At 46.2% G+C, this 25603-nt stretch overlaps 1 protein-coding gene across 1 annotated transcript in view; it reads left to right on the top strand.

Annotated features, from left to right (window-relative positions):
• LOC114655268 (cytochrome P450 20A1) overlaps positions 1-25603 on the top strand; it is a 42086-nt gene that overhangs the window by 650 nt on the left and 15833 nt on the right. Inside the window, exons 2-7 of the mRNA XM_028806138.2 lie at positions 11029-11078; positions 11286-11452; positions 16737-16873; positions 16990-17157; positions 17251-17329; positions 21543-21658. Of these exons, the coding sequence (XP_028661971.1) occupies positions 11029-11078; positions 11286-11452; positions 16737-16873; positions 16990-17157; positions 17251-17329; positions 21543-21658 (717 nt within the window). The remainder of the gene's footprint in view (positions 1-11028; positions 11079-11285; positions 11453-16736; positions 16874-16989; positions 17158-17250; positions 17330-21542; positions 21659-25603) is intronic.

Below are 25603 nucleotides of genomic sequence, written 5' to 3'. Positions count from 1 at the left end.
CTTTTCTTGTTGTTATTTGAACGATTTTAATGTCCATTAAAAAAACCTGCAATATAAGGTCAAATGTACTGAAATTTATACAGATCTGTCTATTATATAGTGTCTTATCTGTCTATTTATGTATCTGTTATGTAGTGCCCGTCCTACAAATCTATCTATTATATAGTGCCTTTCATATCTGTTACTTTATATAGTGCTTTTTATCTCCATCAATCTAATATAGTACCATTCACGTCTGTATATCTTTGTATATGTCTTTAAATGATATACACATCTCTCTATCTATTAGATAGATAGATAGAGAAAGGCACTATATAATAGATAGATAGATAGAGGCACTATGCAGTATATCTATCTATCTATATTGTATAGTGCCTTTCTCTATCTATCTATCTATTATATAGTGCCTTTATCTATCTATCTCTATTATATAGTGCCTTTCATTTCTATCTATCTATCTATCTATCTATCTATCTATCTATCTATCTATCTATCTATCTATCTATCTCTATTATATAGTGCCTTTCATTTCTATCTATCTATCTATCTATCTATCTATCTATCTATCTATCTATCTATCTATCTATCTATCTCTATTATATAGTGCCTTTATCTATCTATCTATCTATCTATCTATCTATCTATCTATCTATCTATTATATAGTGCCTTTCTCTGTCTATCTATCTATTATATAGTGCCTTTCTCTATCTATCTATCTATCTATCTATCTATCTATCTCTATTATATAGTGCCTTCCTCTATCTATCTCTATTATATAGTGCCTTTATCTATCTATCTATCTATCTATCTATCTATCTATCTATCTATCTATCTATCTCTATTATATAGTGCCTTTCTCTATCTATCTCTATTATATTGTGCATCTATCTATCTATCTATCTATCTATCTATCTATCTATCTATCTATCTATCTCTATTATATAGTGCCTTTATCTATCTATCTCTATTATATAGTGCCTTTATTTATCTATCTATTATATAGTGCCTTTATCTATCTATCTATCTATCTATCTATCTATCTATCTATCTATCTATCTATCTATCTATTATATAGTGCCTTTCTCTGTCTATCTATCTATTATATAGTGCCTTTCTCTATCTATCTATCTATCTATCTATCTATCTATCTATCTATCTATCTATCTATCTATCTCTATTATATAGTGCCTTCCTCTATCTATCTCTATTATATAGTGCCTTTATCTATCTATCTATCTATCTATCTATCTATCTATCTATCTATCTATCTATCTATCTATCTATCTCTATTATATAGTGCCTTCCTCTATCTATCTCTATTATATAGTGCCTTTATCTATCTATCTATCTATCTATCTATCTATCTATCTATCTATCTATCTATCTATCTATCTATCTATCTATCTCTATCTATCTATTATATAGTGCCTTTCTCTGTCTATCTATCTATTATATAGTGCCTTTCTCTATCTATCTATCTATCTATCTATCTATCTATCTATCTATCTATCTATCTATCTATCTATCTATCTATCTCTATTATATAGTGCCTTCCTCTATCTATCTCTATTATATAGTGCCTTTATCTATCTATCTATCTATCTATCTATCTATCTATCTATCTATCTATCTATCTATCTATCTATCTATCTCTATTATATAGTGCCTTCCTCTATCTATCTCTATTATATAGTGCCTCTATCTATCTATCTATCTATCTATCTATCTATCTATCTATCTATCTATCTATCTATCTATCTATCTATCTCTATTATATAGTGCCTTTATCTATCTATCTCTATTATATAGTGCCTCTATCTATCTCTATTATATAGTGCCTTTATCTATCTATCTATTATATAGTGCCTTTATCTATCTATCTCTATTATATAGTGCCTCTATCTATCTCTATTATATAGTGCCTTTATCTATCTATCTATCTATCTATCTATCTATCTATCTATCTATCTATCTATCTATCTATCTATCTATCTATTATATAGTGCCTTTCTCTGTCTATCTATCTATTATATAGTGCCTTTCTCTATCTATCTATCTATCTATCTATCTATCTATCTATCTATCTATCTATCTATCTATCTATCTATCTATCTATCTATTATATAGTGCCTTTCTCTGTCTATCTATCTATTATATAGTGCCTTTCTCTGTCTATCTATCTATTATATAGTGCCTTTCTCTATCTATCTATCTATCTATCTATCTATCTATCTATCTATCTATCTCTATTATATAGTGCCTTCCTCTATCTATCTCTATTATATAGTGCCTTTATCTATCTATCTATCTATCTATCTATCTATCTATCTATCTATCTATCTATCTATCTATCTATCTATCTATCTATCTATCTCTATTATATAGTGCCTTTATCTATCTATCTCTATTATATAGTGCCTCTATCTATCTCTATTATATAGTGCCTTTATCTATCTATCTATTATATAGTGCCTTTATCTATCTATCTCTATTATATAGTGCCTCTATCTATCTCTATTATATAGTGCCTTTATCTATCTATCTATCTATCTATCTATCTATCTATCTATCTATCTATCTATCTATCTATCTATCTATCTATCTATCTCTATTATATAGTGCCTTTCTCTATCTATCTCTATTATATAGTGCCTCTATCTATCTATCTATCTATCTATCTATCTATCTATCTATCTATCTATCTATCTATCTATCTATCTATCTATCTATCTATCTCTATTATATAGTGCCTTTATCTATCTATCTCTATTATATAGTGCCTCTATCTATCTCTATTATATAGTGCCTTTCTCTATCTGTATTATATAGTGCCTTTATCTATCTATCTATTATATAGTGCCTTTATCTATCTATCTCTATTATATAGTGCCTTTCATTTCTATCTATCTATCTATCTATCTATCTATCTATCTATCTATCTATCTATCTCTATTATATAGTGCCTTCTATCTATCTATCTATCTATCTATCTATCTATCTATCTATCTATCTATCTATCTATCTCTATTATATAGTGCCTTTCCCTATCTATCTATTATATAGTGCCTTTCGTATCTATCGATGTACTTTGGTGGGCTTCTGTCCCCCCCCCCATAACAAAAGCCAAATTTCCCCCCGGAGACAAACTAAGCTCTAAGTGGTCTACTGTAGTAGTGGGTGGACTTGTCCAGGTGAGGACACAACAACAGAGTGTGAGGTCCAGAATTGTGCAGATGTGCGTATTTAAACACAAACATCTAAACCAGGGGTCTCCAGCACATCACTCGCCACCCCTTCCCAAGTAGCTCGCCAAAGGGTTAATGAATCCTACATAAATTTGAAACCTTGATTAGTCACATTAGGGCTGGGTGATCTTTCCAGAAAATCCCATCACGATCCTTAATGTGAATTGCAATCTCTCTGTTTAATGTGGCAGACACTTCAGAGAATATCCGGATTCGGACTCATGGAGACCTAAGTAACACTTTATCTTAAATATCAAATAAGCGGAGTTAAGGACCGCGCCCCGAAGCTGGCGAGTGACTGAGGAGAGACCCAAAGGCCCGTTGCGTGTTTCTCGGAGTCACACAAATAAATCGGTACGTCAAGTGAACTCTGATTCTTAGCGCAATGAGAGAAGTCACAGAATCAACCGGAATGTTCAAGCAAATTCTAGAATGAAACCCGATCTGAATCCGTGAAGTAGTCCTCTTGTGAAAAGCGGACAGACAGACAGAGAGACCTTGGATTTTCTATTTTATATATTAGTAAACCTTTAACATAATGTGCAGTTCAAGTCTCAACAGCATTTCTGGAGCTTAGCAGAGCGAGATCACTATGAGAATCTTCACCAAGCAGCTCTGAGAACGTCTGCTGTGTTTGGGTCTCCACACCTCTGTGAGTCTGACGTGAATGTCATGAAGTCAAAGTTCAGAACACGACGGACAGACGGACATTTAAAGGACTCCATAAGTGTGATCCTGAGGGGCTCCACTCCAGCACACAGCTCAGTGCCAGTCATCTGACTCCCTAAACAACACGTCACACATGTGACTGGACCTGTGAATAAAGTGACACAGTGACATGTGACAGAGTGACAAATGAAGAAGTCAGATCGGTGTGTTTAGTTTTAATTCAGCGGTGTGAGATACGCTAGAAGATGCGGACAGACGTACAAAACGCACTTGCAGGTGAACTCGATATTTTTTGTGATGTTTTAATGCACAGTTGTGGACTCCGACATTCTGTAAACGTTCAGGTAAAACGAGCTTATTGAGTTTGTTTGGGTTGAAATAAGCGATGAGAATAAACGTTAGAACACCTGAGGAGCTCTCAGGGGGGAAAACAGGTTGGAGACCCCTGGCCTGAGCGGGGCGGTCATCGGGCAGGACAGTAAAGAAGCCCCTTACAGTAAATGAAGAAGTCGGACGCACGTCAGATGGGTTGGGGGCTCAGACCCTCGCAGCCCTGCCCTCGGCTTGTGGGTGAAGCTCGACGTCTCCATCGCCGCGGTACAACACGACGTAACTCCGTTGTGTCCATCGAGTCACGTTGAACTTGTCAGACGTGCAGTTCCACGTGTGGTTTAGTTGCTCAGCTGTCTGGGCCTTTAAGAAGATGAACGGCCGCCAACAGTAACACACGACTTGAGTATCGCAGAGGACCCTGAATATCTGATCCCTAACTAATCGATGTGTCGGAGACTTGACAAGAGGGCGTCCCGTAGATGCTGACGCCCAAGTGCAGAGCCGATGCTCATAAACGCGGAGGCTCAGTCACTGGGTGCGAGTCTGGCGGCCTGCGTGTAAACTCGAAGGTTGGGACTTCTTTTCCGATTTCTCGTACGCTCATTTGATTCGACTATTTTTTCTTGCAGACTTTTGCCGGACGTTCAGCTTCTTTTATAATTTTGTAAGTTGTATCCAATGTGTGACGTCCCTCCGTGTGTGTAAACCCGAATGTGACCGGAGTCACCTGACGCGTCCCGCTGGCAGCGGTGACGAAGAACCTCGTGTGCTTTTTACGTTTGGTGCTTTTAGTCAACGCTGCAAACGTGCGAGTCGAATTACAAAGAGAGCCGCCGAGTAAGTGGAGGAGTCGACGCCACAGCCCTGCAGACAAGAAAAGTCAAAACTGACAAACGACGTGTGAGCCGACTGCTGAACCGCCTGGCTGCTGATGTCACTAAGCGACACTTTGAGCTCATCGGTGCCACAGACGCCCTGACCCACAGCTCCCCCTTGATGCCCTCATGTCTCTTGCCCTCTGCTCGCCATTAGCCAACTTGACTGTGCGCCTGAACTCGGACCCCAGGGCTGCCACCCCCTACGGTCCTTGCTGCAGTGACCCTGCTGTCATGGAAGGTACACCACTCTAGGGAGACTTTCAGCCCCCTTTCTTTTACTCTCTCTACTTCTCGTCTTGTTTCTCCATCCCCTCCTGCTCTCTGTTACAGTTGGTGGTCTTTGCGGCCCTGACCCCTCGCACAGCTTTAGCCGCTAAGGCCGTCAAGTGACACCTCAAGCAGACAGTCGCTCGTGGCAGTGGTCTCATCGGCTTGGTCCGAGTTCATACGTAAAGTAGGCGCTGAACTGGCTTCACAACCAAGAAAATCGCCACCCGCTAATACAAATCTGTTATCTTTCTAAAATACTTTAGAGAAGGTGAATAAAAAATAAAAAGAAATAAAAACCAAAGCCTCGCAGGAAGTGAAGCTGCACTTGGGTGGTCCTGCTTAGGGTCCCAAAGACCTGCTGCAGGCTGCTGAGGCCTTCTTCATTTCAGTTTCTCACTCACCATTATTGGGAGGCCCGTCCTCACTGGCGTAACTGGTTCTGGGAGCTCCGTCCTCGCTGGCGTAAGTGGTTCTGGGAGGCCCGTCCTCGCTGGCGTAAGTGGTTTTGGGAGGCCCGTCCTCGCTGGCGTAACTGGTTTTGGGAGGCCCGTCCTCGCTGGCGTAACTGGTTTTGGAAGGCCCGTCCTCGCTGGCGTAACTGGTTCTGGGAGGCCCGTCCTCGCTGGCGTAACTGGTTCTGGGAGGCCCGTCCTCGCTGGCGTAAGTGGTTTTGGGAGGCCCGTCCTCGCTGGCGTAAGTGGTTTTGGGAGGCCCGTCCTCGCTGGCGTAACTGGTTTTGGAAGGTCCGTCCTCGCTGGCGTAACTGGTTCTGGGAGCTCCGTCCTCGCTGGCGTAACTGGTTTTGCTCCTTACTTCACTAACAGAGTTGCGTGTCCTCCTCTCAGTAACTGTGTTGCCTCTTCGAATTCACACCCGTGTCTTGTGCCCGTTTGACTCTCTTTATTGCTCTTGTGTTTGTCTCTGGACGGCCGCCTCGGTTACATTCCTTGTGTTTTGTGGGTGGTTCCCCAAGAGGCGGGGCCACCTGCCCATCACCACCGGGGATGAGCCACAGTCTCTTGCGGTTCATTTGATTGCCCTTGGGAGTCGGTGAGTGTTTCTTTGTGATGAGCTCAGTGCTTTTGGGTTTCCTCTCTCTGTCACATTGGGACTTTGTTCTCCTTGGGTTGCCTTTGTCTTCTTTACACAATTCCTTTTTGCTGTTTGTGCTTGATGGAGCTGCTTGTTATTACAGAGCATTTTTGTGAAGATGAATCTTTTTCTTTATTAAGCCGTTGGGTGGGCACTTATGGGCTGTTTTGGAGCCCCTTGTGCTTGTGAACTCTCGAGCATCTAAACATCGCCGAGCCCCTCGCTCCTCCTCCTCCTCAGCTTAGTTAAGCACCATCATCGTTACACCAAACCAACTCCGACGTGGTCTCTTGTCCCCCCACCACCACCTTGACTCTCCAAGAAGACAAGAAAAACTCCCAAAAAAAAAAAAAACCCTTGAGGGAAAAAATGGAAGAAACCTCCGGAAAGGGAGTTCAGAGAGAGACCGCTGTCCAGGGAGGTGGGGGGTCAGCACAACACAATACACAGAACAGGACAAATAATCAATACAGTATAAAATATTACCATTACACAGCAGAATTCAACGGTAGATGATATCCCATAATAGGATTTGGATTTGGCCATTCAGCTGGGCCAGCCAATCCGATGACAGGACCCCTCTACCCCACGATTCCTGCGTTCCTCCATCAGAGATGACTTTACCTTAGTCTGGCAGGTGGGCCGTGGCACCGAGTGGCACATTTGAGTACCCAGAAGAGGTGAGGGTCAGTGACACATCAGAACGGTCATGTGACTGATGGTTTAGTGCCAATGACAGTCTGTACAGTTAATCAGCAGCTCTAGTCAGGGTGTGCTAAACTGAAGTGGGGAGTCTTTGAAAGCTGAGACCGAAGGGGCATCTCTTATAGTAGCAGGCAGACCAGTCCACAGTTTAGGGGCCCTGTAACTAAAAGCTCGACCTCCCACTGTTATTTTATTAATCCTTGGAACCATAAGCAGACCAGCATCTTGAGATCTTAATGTGCACTCAGGTTTGTAAGTCATGATAAGTTCAGACAAGTAAGCCGGACCTCGGCCGTTTAATGCTTTATATGTTAAAAGGAGGATTTGGAAATCTGCCCTAAACTTAACTGGACGCCAGTGTAAGGACTTGAGGACTGGGGTGATGTGTTCGTATTTTCTTGTTGTTGAAATCTGGGGTCCATGGCCAGGAAACTCCCCAGATCTTTAATCCCATTGAGAACTTGTGGTGAAGAGGCAGCAGTTGGACAAACAAAAACCCACCAATTCTGATTCTGCAAGAATGGGCAGCTGCCATCAGTCAGGATTGGGCCCAGAAGTTGATTGACAGACAGCCTGCCAGGGTGAATTGCAGAAGAAAGAAGGGCCAACAGTGCAAATCTGGACTCTGCATCACATAAACTTCATGTCATTGTCAATCAAAGCCTTTGCATCTTCTGAACTGCTCGTCATTCTACTTCAGTACACCAGAGAAACATCTGACACAAAGATCTAAAAACACTGAAGCAGCAGACTCTGTGAAAACCAACACTTGTGTCATTCTCCAAACCTTTGGCCACGACTGTAGAGCAGTCAATGAGAAATGTGATGAGTATTACCAACACAAAAGAAATCCAACGAAGCAAGAGACCCCCACGACGTACGCTGTCCGGTGGTCCGGTTATGAAGTGAACAGCCTCCCGAAAGTCCTGTAAGGTTTTGTCCTACCGTCATGCTGATGTTTGTGCAGATCTGTAGAAGTTGGTTGCACTCCTCAGATGAAGACATTTTCTAACCCTGACGATTCACACAAATAAGCGAGTGCAGGACAAGAACATAAATCCAGAGAAAGCCACAATCCGACGGGTGCAGTGAAGCGATGACACAAAGAGACCCCACCGAGTGTGGCCCTGTCACTTTATTATGGCCCACTTGTAAAACGTGTGCCTTTACGCAGCAGTCCCTGCCCAATGACACCGAACTCCCGGGGTTGCTGGGATTTGTGGTCCATTTAAGTAGCGCTGCTTCAGCGTCATCTGTGGTTTTAAGCAGGGGGTCGCAAAACTTGCAGAATGATTTCCAGTTAATTATCGATGACAAACTCTCAGATCGGTGGATCACAAACCCACGAATTGCGAGGGCCGACCCCCCTATTCAAACGCGTCACTTGGACATTTACATACGAGTTTCTCCGTACTCGCGGTGATGTTGCTGCTACCATCTCTGCAGGCTTGACGTTTGTGGAGTTTTAATGTCGTAAGTTTGTGAGGAGCCGCATCAGACATGATGGGGGGGTGGGGGGGTCTCAAAGATGCACATTTTCTGTTTGGTGTCTTGCCCCTTCTGGACCACAAGCTGTTCTCTGCCTGATGAGCTCATCTTTACAAGTAAAAGCAAAGGAGGAATTATGAGTCCTGTCCGCTCGTCCGTAGATCTGACCAGCACAACGCTACACACTCTGGACGTTATACATTGAGCATGGGAAAGGCGCTATATATAAATTCAATGTGTTATTGTACGTCTTTGTACTTTTGTGGCGGACGCCTCTTCTATAGGTGGTCTGGGGGAACAAGTATGGACTGAACAGTACCTCCCCCAGGGCGCTAGATGGCAGCCCACCTGGGTGGCAGTGGTGCCTTGGATTCCTGCAGGGCTCCATGGGAAATGGAGTTCTCTACAACCCTGTTGGGATCCGGCGGGTGCCGCCAGGGGGCGCTGCAGTTGTTCCTGAGCCCGAGTCGGGTGGTAGTGGATGACACTTGCTTTTCCTTCTTCTTCTCCTTTTTTCTTTTTCTTTTTGTTTTTTTCTTCTCCTATTTTTCTTTTCCTTCTTTTTCTTCTCCTTTTTGTTTTCTTCCTCTTTCTCCTTTTTCTTTTTCCTTCTTTTTCTTCTCCTTCTATTTTTCTTTTCCTTCTTCACCTTTTTTCTTTTTCTTCCTTTTTCTTATTCCTTTTTATGCTTTTTTCTTTCTTCTACTTCTATTTTTCTTTTCCTTCCTTTTCTTCTCCTTTTTGTCTTTTTCTTCTTTTTCTTTTCCTTCTATTTTTCTTTTCCTTTTTCTTTTTCCTTTTTCTTTTTTCTTTTTCTTTTCCTTCTCCTTCTATTTTTCTTTTCCTTTTTCTTCTCCTTTTTGTCTTTTTCTTCTTTTCTTTTTCTTTTTCTTCTCCTTCTATTTTTCTTCTTCACCTTTTTTCTTTTTCTTTTTATTCTCTTTTTTCTTTTCCTTCTCCTTTTTTCTTCCTTTTTCTTTTTCCTTTTTATTCTTTTTCCTTCTCCTTTTTCTTCTTTTTCCTTCTATTTTTTTCCTTCTTTTTCTTCTCCTTTTTGTCTTCTTCCTTTTTTCTTTTTCTTCCTATTTCTCCTTTTTCTTCTTTTCCTTCTCCTTCTTTTTTTCCTTTTTCTTCTTCTTCTTCCAGTAACGTTTACTTATAAATTTGAAGTGGACTTCTTTAACCTTGGTGGGTAGAAAAAATATGTATGGCACATGCAAGGCCATTTTCCAAACGGGGTCCAGACACGGGGGTCCCCCTTTAACCATTTCAGTGATTCTGGGTTTTTATTTTTTGAGTATTTTTTTCTGAACTGTTGCTATTCACGTTGAGTAAGTACAGCTGGAGACATAGTTTTGTTTTTGTGAATATTTTGGAGGGTATTCCCCCCCATTTGTACCCCCACCATAGCAATCCATCTGTCCATTTTTAACGATAGATAGACACTTTATTAATCCCCAAGGGGAAATTCCCATAGTCCAGCAGCAGCATACTGATAAAGACAATATTAAATTAAAGAGTGATAACAACACAGTGCAAGTTAAAGAGTGCCAGGTGGAGAGTGCCAGGCAGGTATACAGACAGACAATAACTTTATATAATGTTAATGTTTACCCCCCCGGTGGTACTGAAGAGTCGCATAGTGTGGCAGAGGAGCGATCTCCTCAGTCTGTCAGTGCAGCAGGACGGTGACAGCAGTCTGTCGCTGAAGCTGCTCCTCTGTCTGGAGATGATCCTGTTCAGTGGATGCAGTGGATTCTCCATGATTGACAGGAGTCTGCTCAGCGCCCATCGCTCTGCCACAGATGTCTAACTGTCCAGCTCCGTGCCTACAATAGAGCCTGCCTTCCTCACCAGTTTGTCCAGTCATGAGGCGTCCCTCTTCTTTATGCTGCCTCCCCAGCACACCACCACGTAGAAGAGGGCGCTCGCCACAACCGCCTGATAGAACATCTGCAGCATCTTATTACAGATGTTGAAGGACGCCAGTCTTCTAAGTCAGTGACCTTCGTTCCTCAGGGTGGTCCACCCACTCCTGCAGCTGTCCAGTAATTCTGAGATATTTTGTGCGTTTTTGCTGTGGCCCCCCGCGAGTCGTCCCCTCTACGGTGCCATTCAGTTGCTATCGCTTGGCCCTCGTCGTGATGTCCTCTTGACAGATGTGGACGGCTCTCCTTGCACTGCCGGCCTGCTCTGTCCGAGCCCAGGAGTGACTTTGTTCGTCCTCAATGTGTTTCATTTCAGAAGGCTGACCCCTCTAAAGACTTGAGTCTGTTAGTTCTAAGGGGTCTGAGACCCACCAGACATGAGAGGACGCTTCATTGACTCAACTTTTCCCTCATTTCAGGCATCAAGAACAGCTCTGGGAATTCCTGGCCTCACACCAACGGAAGAGAAGTAAGTCCAGGGTGGGAGTGTGGAGACCCCCCTGTATGTTGAGGGGCTCATCAGAACACGTGGGCGTGTGAGCTGGTGACGCTCTGTCATGCAGGTCCACTCCTTTGTTGGCGAGTGCAGCAGGGCACCAATGGGGGCACTCGGACTTTGTCAGGGCACAAGGTGGAATGCCGTTACTCACGTCTGTTAATCTCTGCTTCTCCTCAGAGACGGGAACCTGCCAGACATTGTGAACCGGGGCGGCCTTCACGACTTCCTGGTGGCGCTGCACGAGCGCTATGGCGCGGCTGCTTCCTTCTGGTTTGGAAGACGTCTGGTGGTCAGCCTGGGCTCTCTTGAGCTTCTGCAGCAGCACAGCAATCCCAACCGGACCAGTAAGTCTGGGCACTCAGGGGCGGGCAGGGGGTCTCAGAATTTCAGAGTTGAGTTTTTTTTTTCTTCTGTTCCTCTTATTTTATGTGAGTATCTTAAACGCACTTTTGCATGCGCCCATCCGTCGTCTGTAATGAGTGTACAAGTTTACTACGTCACTGTGTTCTCTGCAAGTCCACCTCATAAATCTGCTTTCTCTGCTCACGTGCCCAGCTGACACAGGGCCAGATTTAGCACCGGGGTCCACCACATGAGACACCCTGGACTGTCAGACTATGAGATGCTGTGTCCGTCACGCCAGCACAGAATCGTATCCTTGTGTAAGCTCCGTTGGCTTGTTTGGAATTGCATGTTCACCTAAATGGGGGTCTGCATGTGGAGAAAACCATAATAAAGCCTTGGAAACAGCCAAACACACCCTTGAAGCCGACAGACGGACAGACGGATGGGAGGCAACGTCATCCGATCCTGAAAATCCTTCCGCTGCACCGACGAGGTTGACAGACCCTACGCCTCGGACCCCCACTCCCGGACTGGAGCTAGTCATGGCTTCTGTTATGCAGCGTGAGCCGACATTAAACCAAGCAAAGTATGTGATTCACAGCCTTCAATGTAAACACAAACTCAGGTTTCTTCCCAGCTTCACTTACTCAATGCCACCTCAAACATCCAAGTGAAAGAAATCACAGCTACAGTTCAGAAGAATTATAAAAAAATCAAAAACAAGAAATCCTGAGATGAATAAATGAGCCCCCCAAACTCCATCAGGTGTCAGTGCCCCCCATTTCCATTGCGGTTACTGGCTGTGCTCAGTTGTAATGAGTGGGATTAGTGAAGCTGTTCCTGGCTCATTCATTCCCTTGCTTGGCAGTGCCACTGACAGCACACAACTGACTGTGGGTGGCAAGACACTTTCAGAAGATCTCAGGGACAGAGTTGTGGACGGACATAAGGCAGGAGATGGAGACAAAAACATCTCAAAGGCTTCATCAATCCCAAGGAGCTCAGTAAAGTCCATCATAAAGAAGTGTTTGGTACGACTAGGACCCTCCAAACTGGATGGAAGAGCAAAGAGGTAACTGGTAAGAGAGGCGACTGAGAGGCCAATGGCCACTCTGAAGGAGTTCCAGGATTTGATGGGACAGAGTGGTCATTAATGGTGTGCAGGTGACAACAATTTCATAAGTGCTCCACAATGGTGGCTTGTTCAGGAGGGTCACATTTCTCACGAAAGGCCACATTAAGTCTTGTTTGAGCTTTCCCAGAATGCACTTTGAAGATTCTGATGCCAAGTGGAATAAGGTCTTATGGTCAGATGAGAACAAAATCAAACTATTTGGCCTCAACACCAAACAGTCCACCAATGCAGCTCACCATCCACAACACACCATACCTACAATAAAGCATGGAGGGGGCAGCATCCTGTTGTGGGGGGCCTGGGGCTCTCGTTAGGGTAGAAGGAAAAATGGATGGGGCAAAATCCCATCAAATTCTTGAGGAAAACCTGCTACCCTCTGCCAGACAGTTGAAGATGGGCAGAATGTTCACCTTTCAACACGATGACAACCTGACGCACACAGCAAAATGGACCACACAGGGGCTGAAGGAGAAAAAAGTGAATGTCCTGGTGTGGTCAGTCAGAGCCCAGACCTCAATCATAGTGAAGATCTGTGGAAAGATCTGAAGATAGCAGACCACCGACGCTCACCATCCAATGTGACCGAACTTCAACAGTTAAACTGTAAAGAAGAGTGGGGGGCAAATATTGAGTGGGCTCAATCTAGATGTGCAAAGCTGATAGAGAAGAATCAACAGACTCAGGGCTGTCCTTAAAGCAAAGGGGGGGTCAACAAAATGACATTGACTTTGGGGGGGCTGATCCTTTATTAATCTCAGGATTTCTTGTTTTTCATCCATCCATCCATTTTCCAACCTGCTGAATCCAAACACAGGGTCACGAGGGTCTGCTGGAGCCAATCCCAGCCAACAAAGGCACAAGGCAGGAACCAATCCTGGGCAGGGTGCCAACCCACTGCAGGACACACACACAAACACCCCAAGCACACACACGGGCCAATTTAGAATCGCCAATCCACCTAACCTGCATGTCTTTGTACTGTGGGAGGAAACCCACGCAGACACGGGGAGAACATGCAAACTCCACGCAGGGAGGACCTGGGAAGCGAACCCGGGTCCCCAGGTCTCCCAACTGCGAGGCAGCAGCGCTACCCACTGCGCCACCGTGCCGCCTTTCTTGTTTTTATGTTTGAGGTGGCATTGAGTACGTAAAGCTGGGAAGAAATCTGAGTTTGTGTTTACATTTAAGGCTGGAAAGCAAATAAAATGGGAATATTTCGAAGGGGGGATTCTTTTCGGTGCCCACTGTAAGTAATTTCAGGTTATGTAACACACCACAATTACAAAGGAACTCATTCCCAGGGAGCTAACGCCCCCTGCTGGGCACAACACCTTGTGCCATTTTTGCCCAGTTCAGTCATTCTGTTGTAACTGTTGCTAGATACGCCTTCTGCAGCTCCCCATAGTGTCTTGAAAGGGGGGTCCCAAACTCCGTTACTGGTGGGTTTTTTTTCCAGTCCCTTTTTTTTTTTTTTGTTTTTTGATTACAGTTGCTAAACTTGCATACTCTGCATTACTGAGCCAAAGGTGGACAAACTGGTCAGCCTCCTTGCCGCTCATTGAGAAAGCGCTGTGAGCCCCCTGAAAAGGGACAGAGTGAAAAGCAGTGGTCCCCTGGCTACCTGCATGCCTGTGGTGTGTCACCATGTAAAGCGAAACAAGTGTGACGAGAGACCGAGTGTTGCTTATTCCATGAAGATCTTCTAAAGTGGTCTGGACTCTTTTTTTTGGGACCCCCTAGAAAAGACCCTAAATCTTTGGACTTGAGTGGCGTTTTCTTGAATTCGTATCACACGCGTGTGTCTCCAATTGTGCAATCAGTCATTCAGCCTCTAAATGGAGAGAAGACGTCACTCTGCGGTTTGGTGTCATCGTCGGTCCCACCTACAGTGAACACGGAGCAGAGAAAGCAAAGGCGAGAGTCGTCTGAGGAGATCAGAAAGGAAAGGAGAGACCAGCATGTCAAAGACAAAGACTAGAAGACCACCATCTCCAAGCAGTGACCACAGCGTCAAATATTCTGTTTCTGAAGTTTAAGGACCCTGGGACTGTAGCCCACCTCCCTGGACGCGGCTGACCCCAGAATGGGCAGAAGGAGAGCGAGAATGGCAGACATAAAGCCGAGGACGACTCCCAAAGAGATACAAGCCGACCTCCAAGGTGGGGGTCCATCGGGGTCTGATCCATCACTTTTCAAATGACATGAAGAAAACCCAGCAGGACTCCAGAGTGAATTTGCTCAAATGCGTATTGAGAGGCCACAGTGGAGCTTCTTGGCAGGTCACATCAGCTCAATGTCTACTGATGACAAAGGAAAAGACCACCATAGCTACTGTGAAACATGAAGGGGGCTTGCTGCTGTGCTGCGTCTGGCATGGGGTGCCCTGAGTCTGTGCTGGGAACAACGAAATCTCAAGACCTCCAAGACATTCTGGAGCAAAACGTCCTGCCCGATGTCAGAAAACTCTGTCTCAGTCACAGGCCATGGACCCCCCCAATAGGTTTAGGAGCCCAAAGCCCCCAAGAATGGCTGAGAACAAAACATTGGACTGTTGTGACTTGGCCTTCTAGGAGATGCCTGCCACCTGGAGAAGACCCCCTTCACACCGACACCGATGGAGCAGTTTGCTCAGGACAAGTGGGCCGACTGACCTGTGGAGAGGTGACAGACGTCTCATGGAGACCCCCAGGAATCGCTGGTGTTCAGGGAGTGCAAACTCTAAAGGGTGGGCAACTAAATATGAGGTGAAGAGTCCCATCATTTGTGTTCAAGCCGTTTTGAAACCTTCTGTTGAATCGGATTCTGTTGACGCTGGGGGGGCCGATGCCTTCTGTTTCAAGTTCGTTTACAGACAATATGGGGGGGGGGGGGGGGTTCTTCGTTTTTCTTACCAACAATTTTGCCCGTGTGTGTAATTAAATAAAGTAAAGCGTATCCTTAATGGCAAGGACTGAACTCAAATGATAAAACTGGTTGCAGCAAAAACCTCAAGCAACTGTGGCCCTCCAGGAAGTGAATGTGAGCCCCCGCGTTGGGGCTGTGCAGTGCGTTTGCTCTCATCCACCAGACATTTAAGATCCTTTCTGCTCCCAAATGTCATTTTGGCTCTGGGTGTTAAAATAACAAATAAGCGGCTCGGTTTTGGGAGTCTGAGTGAGTGAGTCCGTTAAAATCGGAGCGGCAACGGGTGGTCCATCGATAGCAGGAATTGGCAGCTAATTAACAAAATGGTGAGAACAAACACACGCATTAGCCACGCCGCATGCCGAGACCCCTGACGTAGAATCTACATGCCAGTGAGCAGAGCTGTCTTTACGGGGGGTGGCAACCTTGCAGTCCTGGGTACCCCACACTGGCCAAAAACTAAACTCCATGACTGGTAATCCCTGCCCACACACACAGAAGGATGCGGACAATTTGAAATATCTTTGAACAGAAGAAATTCGACAAACGGGAGGAGGCCATTCAGCCCACCCTGCTTGTTTGCTGAGCTGTCCCAGAAGCCCATCCAGATATTTCAGTAAAGTAAGACACACAACTGTCATTTTGACGCCACCCCTAACTCCCACCCCCATCTCTGTATAGTGCCAGTCTTGCCCATCATCTTCGACTTGATGAGATCTCCTCCATGCCAGCACTGATGCCCCCTCAACCCCCTATTTTTTTTTGTCATTCTTGTCTATCATTTCAAGTCCGATGAAATTGACTGGACGAATCCCCCCCCCCCTCTTATGCCAGTCTTGCCTGTCATTTTACACAGAAAGTACTCTACCATGGACCCCCAGTCCCTTCCCCTGCTCTTATGTAGGTCTCCCTTTTGCTCCCCACCATTGCTGCTATGCCAGTCTTCCCCTCAGCTTCGCTCACCCTGCCAGTATGTCCCTAATCAGTGAGACCCTCTATTACAGTGTGAACATAAAGCACTGTGCCAACTCCTCCAAGTTACTGTAGATAAGAGTCAATGCGCCAGGGTGGCGACTCCTGCAGTGTGTGGATTTGGTCAGCAGGTCCTCTGAACCCACTATGCCTCTGCCCTGAAGACCCTGCAGAGCTTGTGCCAGTCATTCAGCCCCTCTTCCTCGTTAGCTGCTTTCCAAGTTTGGGTTTTCCTGCTCGTGTCGTCTCACCCTCTTCCTGCCTCTCTGCAGTGGATCCTTTTGAAACCGTGCTGAAGCCCTTGTTGGGCTATCATGCCAGTGATGGTACAGAGGGCATCGTTCGGAAGAAGATGCACGAGACGGCGGTCAGCAAAACTCTCCAGAGCAACTTCTCTCTCCTGAACAAGGTAAGTGATTGGCAGACCCCCCGAGGTCCCCCGTAAAGCCTGTTGGCTGTGTGTGACGTTGCCGTCATGACCCCAGACTATGCAACCTCAAGGCTCATTTTGAATTGTTTTTGCAGCTGGCTGATGAACTGGTGGACAAGTGGGCATCCTACCCATCTTCCCAACATGTGCCATTGTGTCAGCACCTGTTAGGCTTTGCCATGAAAGCGGTCACCCAAACAACCATGGGCAGCAGATTCATAGAAGACCGGGAAGTGATTGAATTTCGTAAAAACCACGACACGGTGAGTCGGTGCTTGGGGAGAGCGGGCACTGTCGTCCGAGGCGGTGGGTGGGTTCAGCTCCGGTGCTGACTTTTTGTTTGCTTTCTTGGGCAGATCTGGTCAGAGATTGGAAAAGGCTTTCTCGATGGGTCTCTTGAGAAGAGCTCGACAAGGAAGGCACAGTACGAGAAGGGTATGTTGAGCACCTCCGCCGCCGCATGTTGGCATCTCACAGATGGCACAGGGAGTGGCACAGGCTAGGGAGACAAAGGTGGCAGTGGAGCTGTTCCTGCCAGACAAGTGTGGTTGTGGAGGTGGCAGGGGGGTGCCAGCTGCAGCATTTCTTGTAGAGCTGGGCAGTGTTTGCCAGCATCGGCCCAGCGGAGTTTTGCTCATTTCGGTTCTCTTGTAGTTCGCTTGCTATCCTCAGAAGGGTCATGTGACCTCGTTTTATTGGCTGGCACTGAAGCTGCTCATTTGAATGATGGAATGCCAGCTCATAATGCTACTAACGCTGTGCTGATGTCATCCACGGCTGGCACAAGAGTTGGCACAGTTACGTTATGCCCGGTATATATTTGAACACATTCTTCTTTAACCTCCTTGGCGTTAACCCCGAGTGTTACCTGGCCTTTTTAATTGTATGCAGTTCCGATTCTTCCCGAGTCCGACTCGGGGTGATGTTTAATGATCCGTCTTAAGCCTGACTAATTCTCAGGACAGTATTATGCTGCCATCTCATGGATAAAATAACGAAATAAATCTGAAATATTTCAATGCGGTTGTCCACTCTGGGGTAACTCACCCGTCTTCATAGGTGGGACGGGGGCCTTCTGCCAAAGCACAGGTCAGCCTGGGGAGCCTGCACTGGTACACCACACCACGACACGGCTCAGGATCCTGGTTGGCAAACCCCCAGGCAGACACAGTCTCACCCATCTATCTGCCGCAGCCAGATGTCACGTGGGTGTCCCTTTGGCCTGGTCCTCAACAATGCAAAAATCTCAAATAAACTTTTTTCACGTTGTCATTATGGGGTGTTGTGTGTAGAATTCTGAGGGAAAAAATGAATTTAATCCATTTTGGAATAAGGCTGTAACATAACAAAATGTGGGAAAAGTGATGCGCTGGGAATACTTTCTGGATGCACTGTAGCAGCTGTGGCGGGCAGCCGGGTCCCCCCTTCTACATATGTTCCAGGGGAGCAACCATGGGCGTCTCACTACCTCCCCGGGACGCTTCGTGGCAGTATCCCTGGCTGACGATGGTGCCTCAGTTTCCCGCAGGGTTCCATGGGAGATGGAGTTCTCCACAACCCTGTGGGGATCTGGGATGGCCGCCAGGGGGTGCTGCATGGATGCTGGAGCCATTATGGACACCTCTACAGCCCCACCCGGAAGTGCAATTAGACACAGGTGATCAAGCACCTGGAGCCCTTCTGGGTGGGCTATAAAAAAGGTCAACATCCACCACTCAACAGCCAGAATCGGGAGGAAGAGGATGAGGTTGCCTGGAAGGAGTGGTGGTGCCAGAAGAAGATTACTGTGAGTGCTTTTGAGACTGTGTATTGCCTGTGGGGTTCACGGGAAAGATGTGCCCCACAGGTGAAGAAAAATAAAAGTCTTGTGTGGTTGACACGCGCCTCAGTGTGAATCTGTGCCGGGTCGGGCGCCTATATAGCGCCATAATTCACACAGCACAAGAAAAGGTCCAGAGAAGAGCAACAAGGCTGATTCAGGGCTACAGGGGATGAGTTATGAGGAAAGATGAAAAGAGCTGAGCCTTTACAGGAGAAGAAGAGGAGACCTGAGTGATTGAAGTGTTTAAAATTAAGAAGGGAATTGGTGCAGTGGATTGAGACGGTGACATTAAAATGAGTTCATCAAGAACACGGGGACACAGTTGGAAACTTCTGAAGGGGAAATATCACACAAACGTCAGGAAGAGAACCACAGACATCTGGAATAAGTGACCGAGTAGTGATGTGGTTAGTAGGACTTTAGGGACCTTCAGAACTCGTCTTGATGTTATTTTCAATACACAATGGGAGGTCAGAAAACTGAGAGTCCACCTTATGAGAAGGATTGAGGAGTCGTAGTGGACTCTAAGCTATCAACGTCCCGACAGTGTTCAGAAGCCATTAAGAAGGCTAACAGAAAGTCAGGTTATATAGCGCCTTGATGTGTGGAGTACAAGTCACAGGAGGTTCTGCTCAAGCTTTATAACACACTGGTGAGGCTTCATCTGGAGTAGTAGGTGCAGTTTGGGTCTCCATAAGGACGTAGCAGCACTAGAGAAGGTCCAGAGAAGAGCAGCTCGGCTGATTCAGGGCTACAGAGGATGAGTTAGGAGGAAAGATTAAAAGAGCTGAGCCTTCACAGTGATGAAGAGGAGACCTGACTGACTGAAGTGTTTAAAATGATGAAGGGCATTAGTCCAGTGGATCAAGACGGTGACTTAAAAATGAGTTCATCAAGGACACGGGGACACAGCTGGAGACTTGTGAAGGTAAATTTCGCACAGACATCTGGAATAAGAGACCAAGTCGTGTGGTGGACAGTGAGACTTTAGGGACTTTCAGAACTGGACTTAATGTGACTTTGGACTCTACAGCTGGACAGGACTGGCGCGCTCTGTTGGCCTGAATGGCCCGTCCTCCTCGTCCTGATTGTTCTAATGTACGCTCCTAGCGCTAACAGCTTGTGTGATTTTGAAAGTTGTGTTGTGTTTGTATGATAAGCTGAGTCAGCAGACCATTTCAAAGTAGTGTTTCATGTATTGTAGCCATTTTTATTTTATCGCGTTCAGTTAAATAGTTACACATTTCTTTACCTGTTTTAGTTCTCTAGCAAGGGAGAATGTGGTGATGGTGGCGTGAGGTTGAACTGGCGTTTGGTGTTCCCTTGCGAGTCGCCCCTCTGATTCAAAGGCCTGCTAGTCAGAGGGCTTCTCCAGCTTTGAAGGGGCACGATGCCCAGGTGTGTGCCCGATGCCGCTTTATCATCCCCAGGCGTACTTTCAGATTGAAGCGGCCTGACAGCCGAGTGTGTGCCTGAAGCCACTGCTGGGGGGAAAACATCAAGAGTGCTGAGATGAAGAAGTTGCCGGCAGAGAGAATACAAAGGAGGGTGAAACGCCGGAGTGGGAGAGATGAAAGATGACCGCGTTCTTTACCTGCAGAGGTGAACCAGCAGCGGGCACGGCATGTTTAGGGGAAGGTGTGATATCGTGACCCTGCACCTAAAAAGAGGATGCTGCCTGCTATTGGTCAACCCCAGGAGACCTGAGCAGTGATTGGCTAGCGATATAAAGCTGAAGTCCTGGCCGGCCTTGTCACTGCTCTTTACACTTGCAGACGGCTCTTTACTGCCGAGTGGGGAGTGCGTTAAGGTCGGACATATTAGCGAGGACAGTTGACTTGTGGTTTGGAGATATTTTTGGGGGGAAGTCATCTGGGTTTGTGGGAGCTCATTCTTTCATTATTGTCTTTGTGAATAATTTTTGTTTTTGATTATATTTCTGTCCGTCCTCCATGGACTGTCTACTGAAGAAGAAGAAGAAGGAGGAGGAGGAAGAGGAAGAAAAGGCTTTTTGTTTGTTGTTGTTGGATTTTCTCATCACTTTGGCGTCACTCTCATTACTGTGTGTACAGTGGCACCTTGTGACTGGTATTGAACTTGACATATCTGACATTACATTACTGTAAATAGTTTTTTGTTTTTATTGAACCCTCATCATCATCGTCTGTGTTTTTGCATCCCCTGGTCAAGTCGCTCGTCTACAGTCTACAAAAAAAAAAACTAACAAACACTGTTGTAAGTCGCTCTGGATAAGAGCGTCTGCTAAATGATGTAAATGTAAATGTACAGCTCCAGGTGCCCGGTGTCTGACCCTGTGCTGTGGTGCCAATGCACTGGGCATCACAGTTTGGTTTTTGTCTATGGCACTAGCTTCATGATTTGCAGGTCTCTAACACTCGGACAGTAATGCCTGTTCTGTTCTTCAGTCCGATTATACCGGGGGTCTCCGAACTGGAGAGATGCTGAGCCCCGCGGTACCTCAAATTCATGCAGGTAAAAGGGGCGAACAGGGTGACCCTAACACTAAAACGCTGTCCTTCCTGCTGGTGCTGTGCTGCCGCTCCTCTTAGGTGGACCTTCACTTGATTTGGTTTTTCTTCCGATTGGGGGTCTGGACTATTGCAGGCTGTGCCACCTGTCTCAGGATCTTCATGGTTTATCGTGCATTTTACCTTAATATTACACACCGCTGATGCCATGATATAAAGCTTGACTGGCAGACGTGGGCTCCTGTGCAGGTTATTGATGATCCTTGAGGCTCACGCCTGCCTGAAGCCCCCTCAACAGTTTAAGGCCTCCTGTCATTTTCTGTATTTGGGTCCACAGCTGTGATGTACGTGGAGACGGTGATGAAGGACATAATCAAGGAGAGGAAAGGAACAAGCTCCCCTCAGCACATTTTCATGGACACCTTACTGCAGGCCAACCTCAGCGAGAGGCAGGTGAGTGTCTGCCGCCACAGAAGGGGGGATTTCCTGCTGTCTCGAGGGGTCTGCTGTGTGTGCTCGTGCCCACTCTGCCATGCTCATGTGTTGTCTACTTTGCTAGGCTCCCTTCTGCACGTCTTCCAGTGGTTGGTTTGTTCCTCTGAGGTGACTTGGACCAGTTTAATTCACTTGACGTCAGTTTTTATAAACACAGTCCTGACTCTGAGCACCCAGCATTAAGCTCGGTTCTACAGGGACAGTAATGTAGTAGTCGTCGTCGTCGTCATCGTCATATTGTTCTGACTCGCAAGTCCAACCAACATGCAGCACGCCCCCTGGCGTCATGATACACGCAAGTGGATCCAAATCCAGAAGTTCATTTTAGTTACTGAAGCACTCCGCACTCCTTTTGTCTCAAAGCTAAGACGCTAAACATTCCAGCATTCACATGTAAAGTCGCACACCGTTAAGGTTCAAACGGCCAAATCATCTACAGTGTCACACACGTGCCAATAGGCAGCAGCAGAAGGGCTTAAAGAATACTGTTAACACGTCCGCCATGGCACGGACTCTTTTTCTAAGTCTCCTGCAGACGTTTCCCGGGAAATCCCACCAGTAGCCGGCGCCTCAACTCTGAGCACATCACTTCCGGTCCCAGGCTCGAGGACGACGTCACTTCTGGTCCCAGGCCCGAGGACGACGTCACTTCCCCCAGACCCCCCCCATAAAGCCTCTGTCCCCTCCTCTGGATTTCCGTTCTGTTTTGCACTCAGTCTTGTAAAGGACTCTGGTCTTACAATTCATGTTATACGGGTGGCTGCCCCAAACCTTTATCGTGTCTGGAGTCTTGTTTTGTCACAATGGATAAACTCCCATCAAACCCTGGTACTGTGAAACGTGACTGCATAGACAGGGGGTTTCTTCTGACCCTCCCCTAAACCTTTTTTTTTAATGCTAAATTTTATTAATCCTTGAGGGGAAATCTTTTCACTTGACTTTTGGGGATTAGAGCATCTTGCACCCCAAAACCACTTCTTACTCCTCAGTAGTTCTGACTGGCAAAATTTGTCAAAGCACTTCTTCAGCAGCAAATTTGCCGAGTTCCCTTGTGACCGTGATCGACGAACATTCTCCTGGAAATTCACGGTTTGGCTGGCATAGATGAACATTTTTATTTTTTTTTCCCAGCGGCCCATGATACTTTGTGAGACCAGTGTGTGAGCCGTGAGCAGACCTTTCACTCATGCGTACAATAAGTGTACCCCACCTCTGATCTGCTTTGCACCTGTGTGATGTCGCCCCCCCCCCCCCCCAATTGGCACTCCAGCCAGATTAACAACAACAGAATGACCTTTAACCTTCACCGATACCATCGCACAATCATTAATAACATCAAAGTCGCCTCCTTCTGTGAAGGACGGTAGCTGGAAATCTTGGAATGTGTGGCCTTTGTAGATCTACTCCTTGTACTCATTGCCGGTTGTGCTGGTTTCCTGGTTCTGTTGTGGTGGGCAGAACTGGCATTTCCTCCTCTTCTGTCACTTTGGAGTGGTCAGCCCTTAGAAGCGCTGCAGGCAGATGATGGCGTGTGGGGAATATGGCGCCATCTTTCTGTGAGCAGAGTCACTCGTTCCCATCCAAAAGCTGCCACCTCCAGCTCCTCCTGCTTGGTTTGGCTCACTTCAAATCACAAAGGACTTGTGGGAAGAAACACCAATTGTGTTGCAGAACATGGCGAGCGCTCGGACTTCTTCTTGTAGCTGCGACTTTATCGAGATTGTCCAGCCCTCCTTTGACGGGCACCATAGTCAAGGATATTTGCTGATTTTTTGTCTTCCATTGAATATCCACACTATTGGGTTTTCTTTAAAAACACAGACGTCAGTCTCCATTGTCACATGTTGTCCATTCTACCCCGGTATTTGTAACCCCAGGAAAGGAGGCTTTTGAAAAGCCTCTCCAGAGCCACGTGTTTCTGAAAATGTCGGCTCAGTGTTGCAGTTTGGCTGGGCGGAGAGTTTTGAAAACGCAGACTCTGACTCCTCCTCTGATTGGTCGTTACAACGTCTCGTTCCCTGATTGGTCACATTGGTCATAGCGAACCTAAAGGAGTTGCTTTCCATGGCGCTTGTTGTGTTGCTTACTTGTATGTCTCCAAATTGTGTGTTGTGCAGTCTGAATGGCACACGCAGTATCTATCTATCTATCTATCTATCTATCTATCTATCGAAGGCAAATCGTTTACCAGTTGCTCCAGTTTTGGGGTAAATTCTGTGACTGCCAACGTTGCCATCCATTCATGGAGGACACTTTTGCCAGTGCCCACTTGCCAGTTGTAAGTGTCCAGCTACATCATTTGCGTTTTTGCTCGTTTTTAGCCTGGGCAGAGATGATTTTGTAAATGATGTTCAAACGCTCGTGTGGACGGAGATCGTTTTTGTGACAATATTTATATTTTTGTAAATTTTGGGTGACCTTAGGGAAAGTCTTCAAATTTCAGGCTGGAAAGATGGCGGTTTTTGTGTTGTTTGGTGTTCTCTAAGTTAAAGTGACCCAAACAGGATGTTCACATTGTGACCACCAAACCACCGTCCCAGCAATGCACCATACGTTTAACAGAACAAAAGAAAGTTTTGTATTGTTTTCTCAGGCACCTTCTCTCGATCCTCATGTCCAATCACAATAATAATAATAACAGTAAACCACCAACTACACCATAAATGATCTTCTTATCCTTCCTCCTTTTAGGTCGGACCCAAGATTCCTTCTGTCCCCACTTCCGGGTCCTAGAAAAAGTAGAGGTGACCTCCCCAGACAGCGCCCTCTGCTGATCCCAAGGGTCTCCCACAGGGCTACACCCCCGGACTCCATGTCCCTAGCACCCCTGCAGGTGTCCCAACTGGGCTCTTACACGAGGAGCACTGCCACCTAGCGTAGGGGGGGATGGACCCACTGCCAAGCTCTGGCCTCTATTATTTTATACTGGCTAGGCACGATGTGATCTTTCTGCCCAGCTGGCAGATAATGTTTCTCTTGGGCGTCCCGTCCAGGTAATAATCCATGCTCTTCCCTGACCGGGATGCCCGTTCGCATGCCACAGCACTACATGAAGTATTGAGATGTGGCTGGCTGGCCGTGTGGGAGAAGAAGACAAAAATTCCGGCCAGGAGTCATTGTGGAGAAATTAGACTTCTGATCTCCACGGCCGGACTTGGGATTGTTCTGCCGACAGGAAAGTGAAGGGCAGATTTGAATGCTAAGGGACCTGAAGATGAACCATAAGCTGAGGTCTTTACCGGACACGCACCCAGAAAGTTGTGGTGGTGATGTCATAAGCCGCACGTTTCCAGGCCTTAGTAACGTTATGGCAACCGCTCCACAAAATGGCGGCACTCATTAAAAAACGAAATGCCGTTGGGGGAAAAAGACACAACGATATTTTTCGTACTTTAAATATGTTCCTGAAACAAGAATAACAATCCAAACTGGCACTGGCACGTTACAGAAACACAAAACCAAAGGCGCTGGCGACCCTCCAATGCTGAAATTGAGACCCCTATAAACAGACATGTGATGATGTGCTGAGGTGTTGTGTCAGTAACCGTTGTGACCCCCCAAACGCCATCACACACAGTCCTGGGTTCAAATAAAGGATGGCTTATTAACTAAAAAAGAACTTCCATAGAGTTACAAAAGCGCAGGTTTTCTTTCTCCTTGCGATTCCTCGCACCGCCGAGTGTCGCTCCACGTCCTGCCAGCTCCGACTGGTCTGGATTAATTAAAGACCTGGTGCCAGGGCCACTGCCCGATGGAAGCACTTCCAAGTCATACAGAATTGGGGCATTGGCACATCGCCCAACGGCGCCCCCTTGCTGCACCCATGGCCCCCAGCATATCTCTCCCAGCATTCCCTGCTCGTCCCCAAATGGGCACCGATACGGAGGGCTGCTGCCATCTGGT

The sequence above is a fragment of the Erpetoichthys calabaricus genome, chromosome 8 (assembly GCF_900747795.2).
Source record: "Erpetoichthys calabaricus chromosome 8, fErpCal1.3, whole genome shotgun sequence".
Classification (NCBI taxonomy): Eukaryota; Metazoa; Chordata; class Cladistia; order Polypteriformes; family Polypteridae; genus Erpetoichthys; species Erpetoichthys calabaricus.
This window is presented reverse-complemented; position numbering and strand designations above follow the sequence as displayed.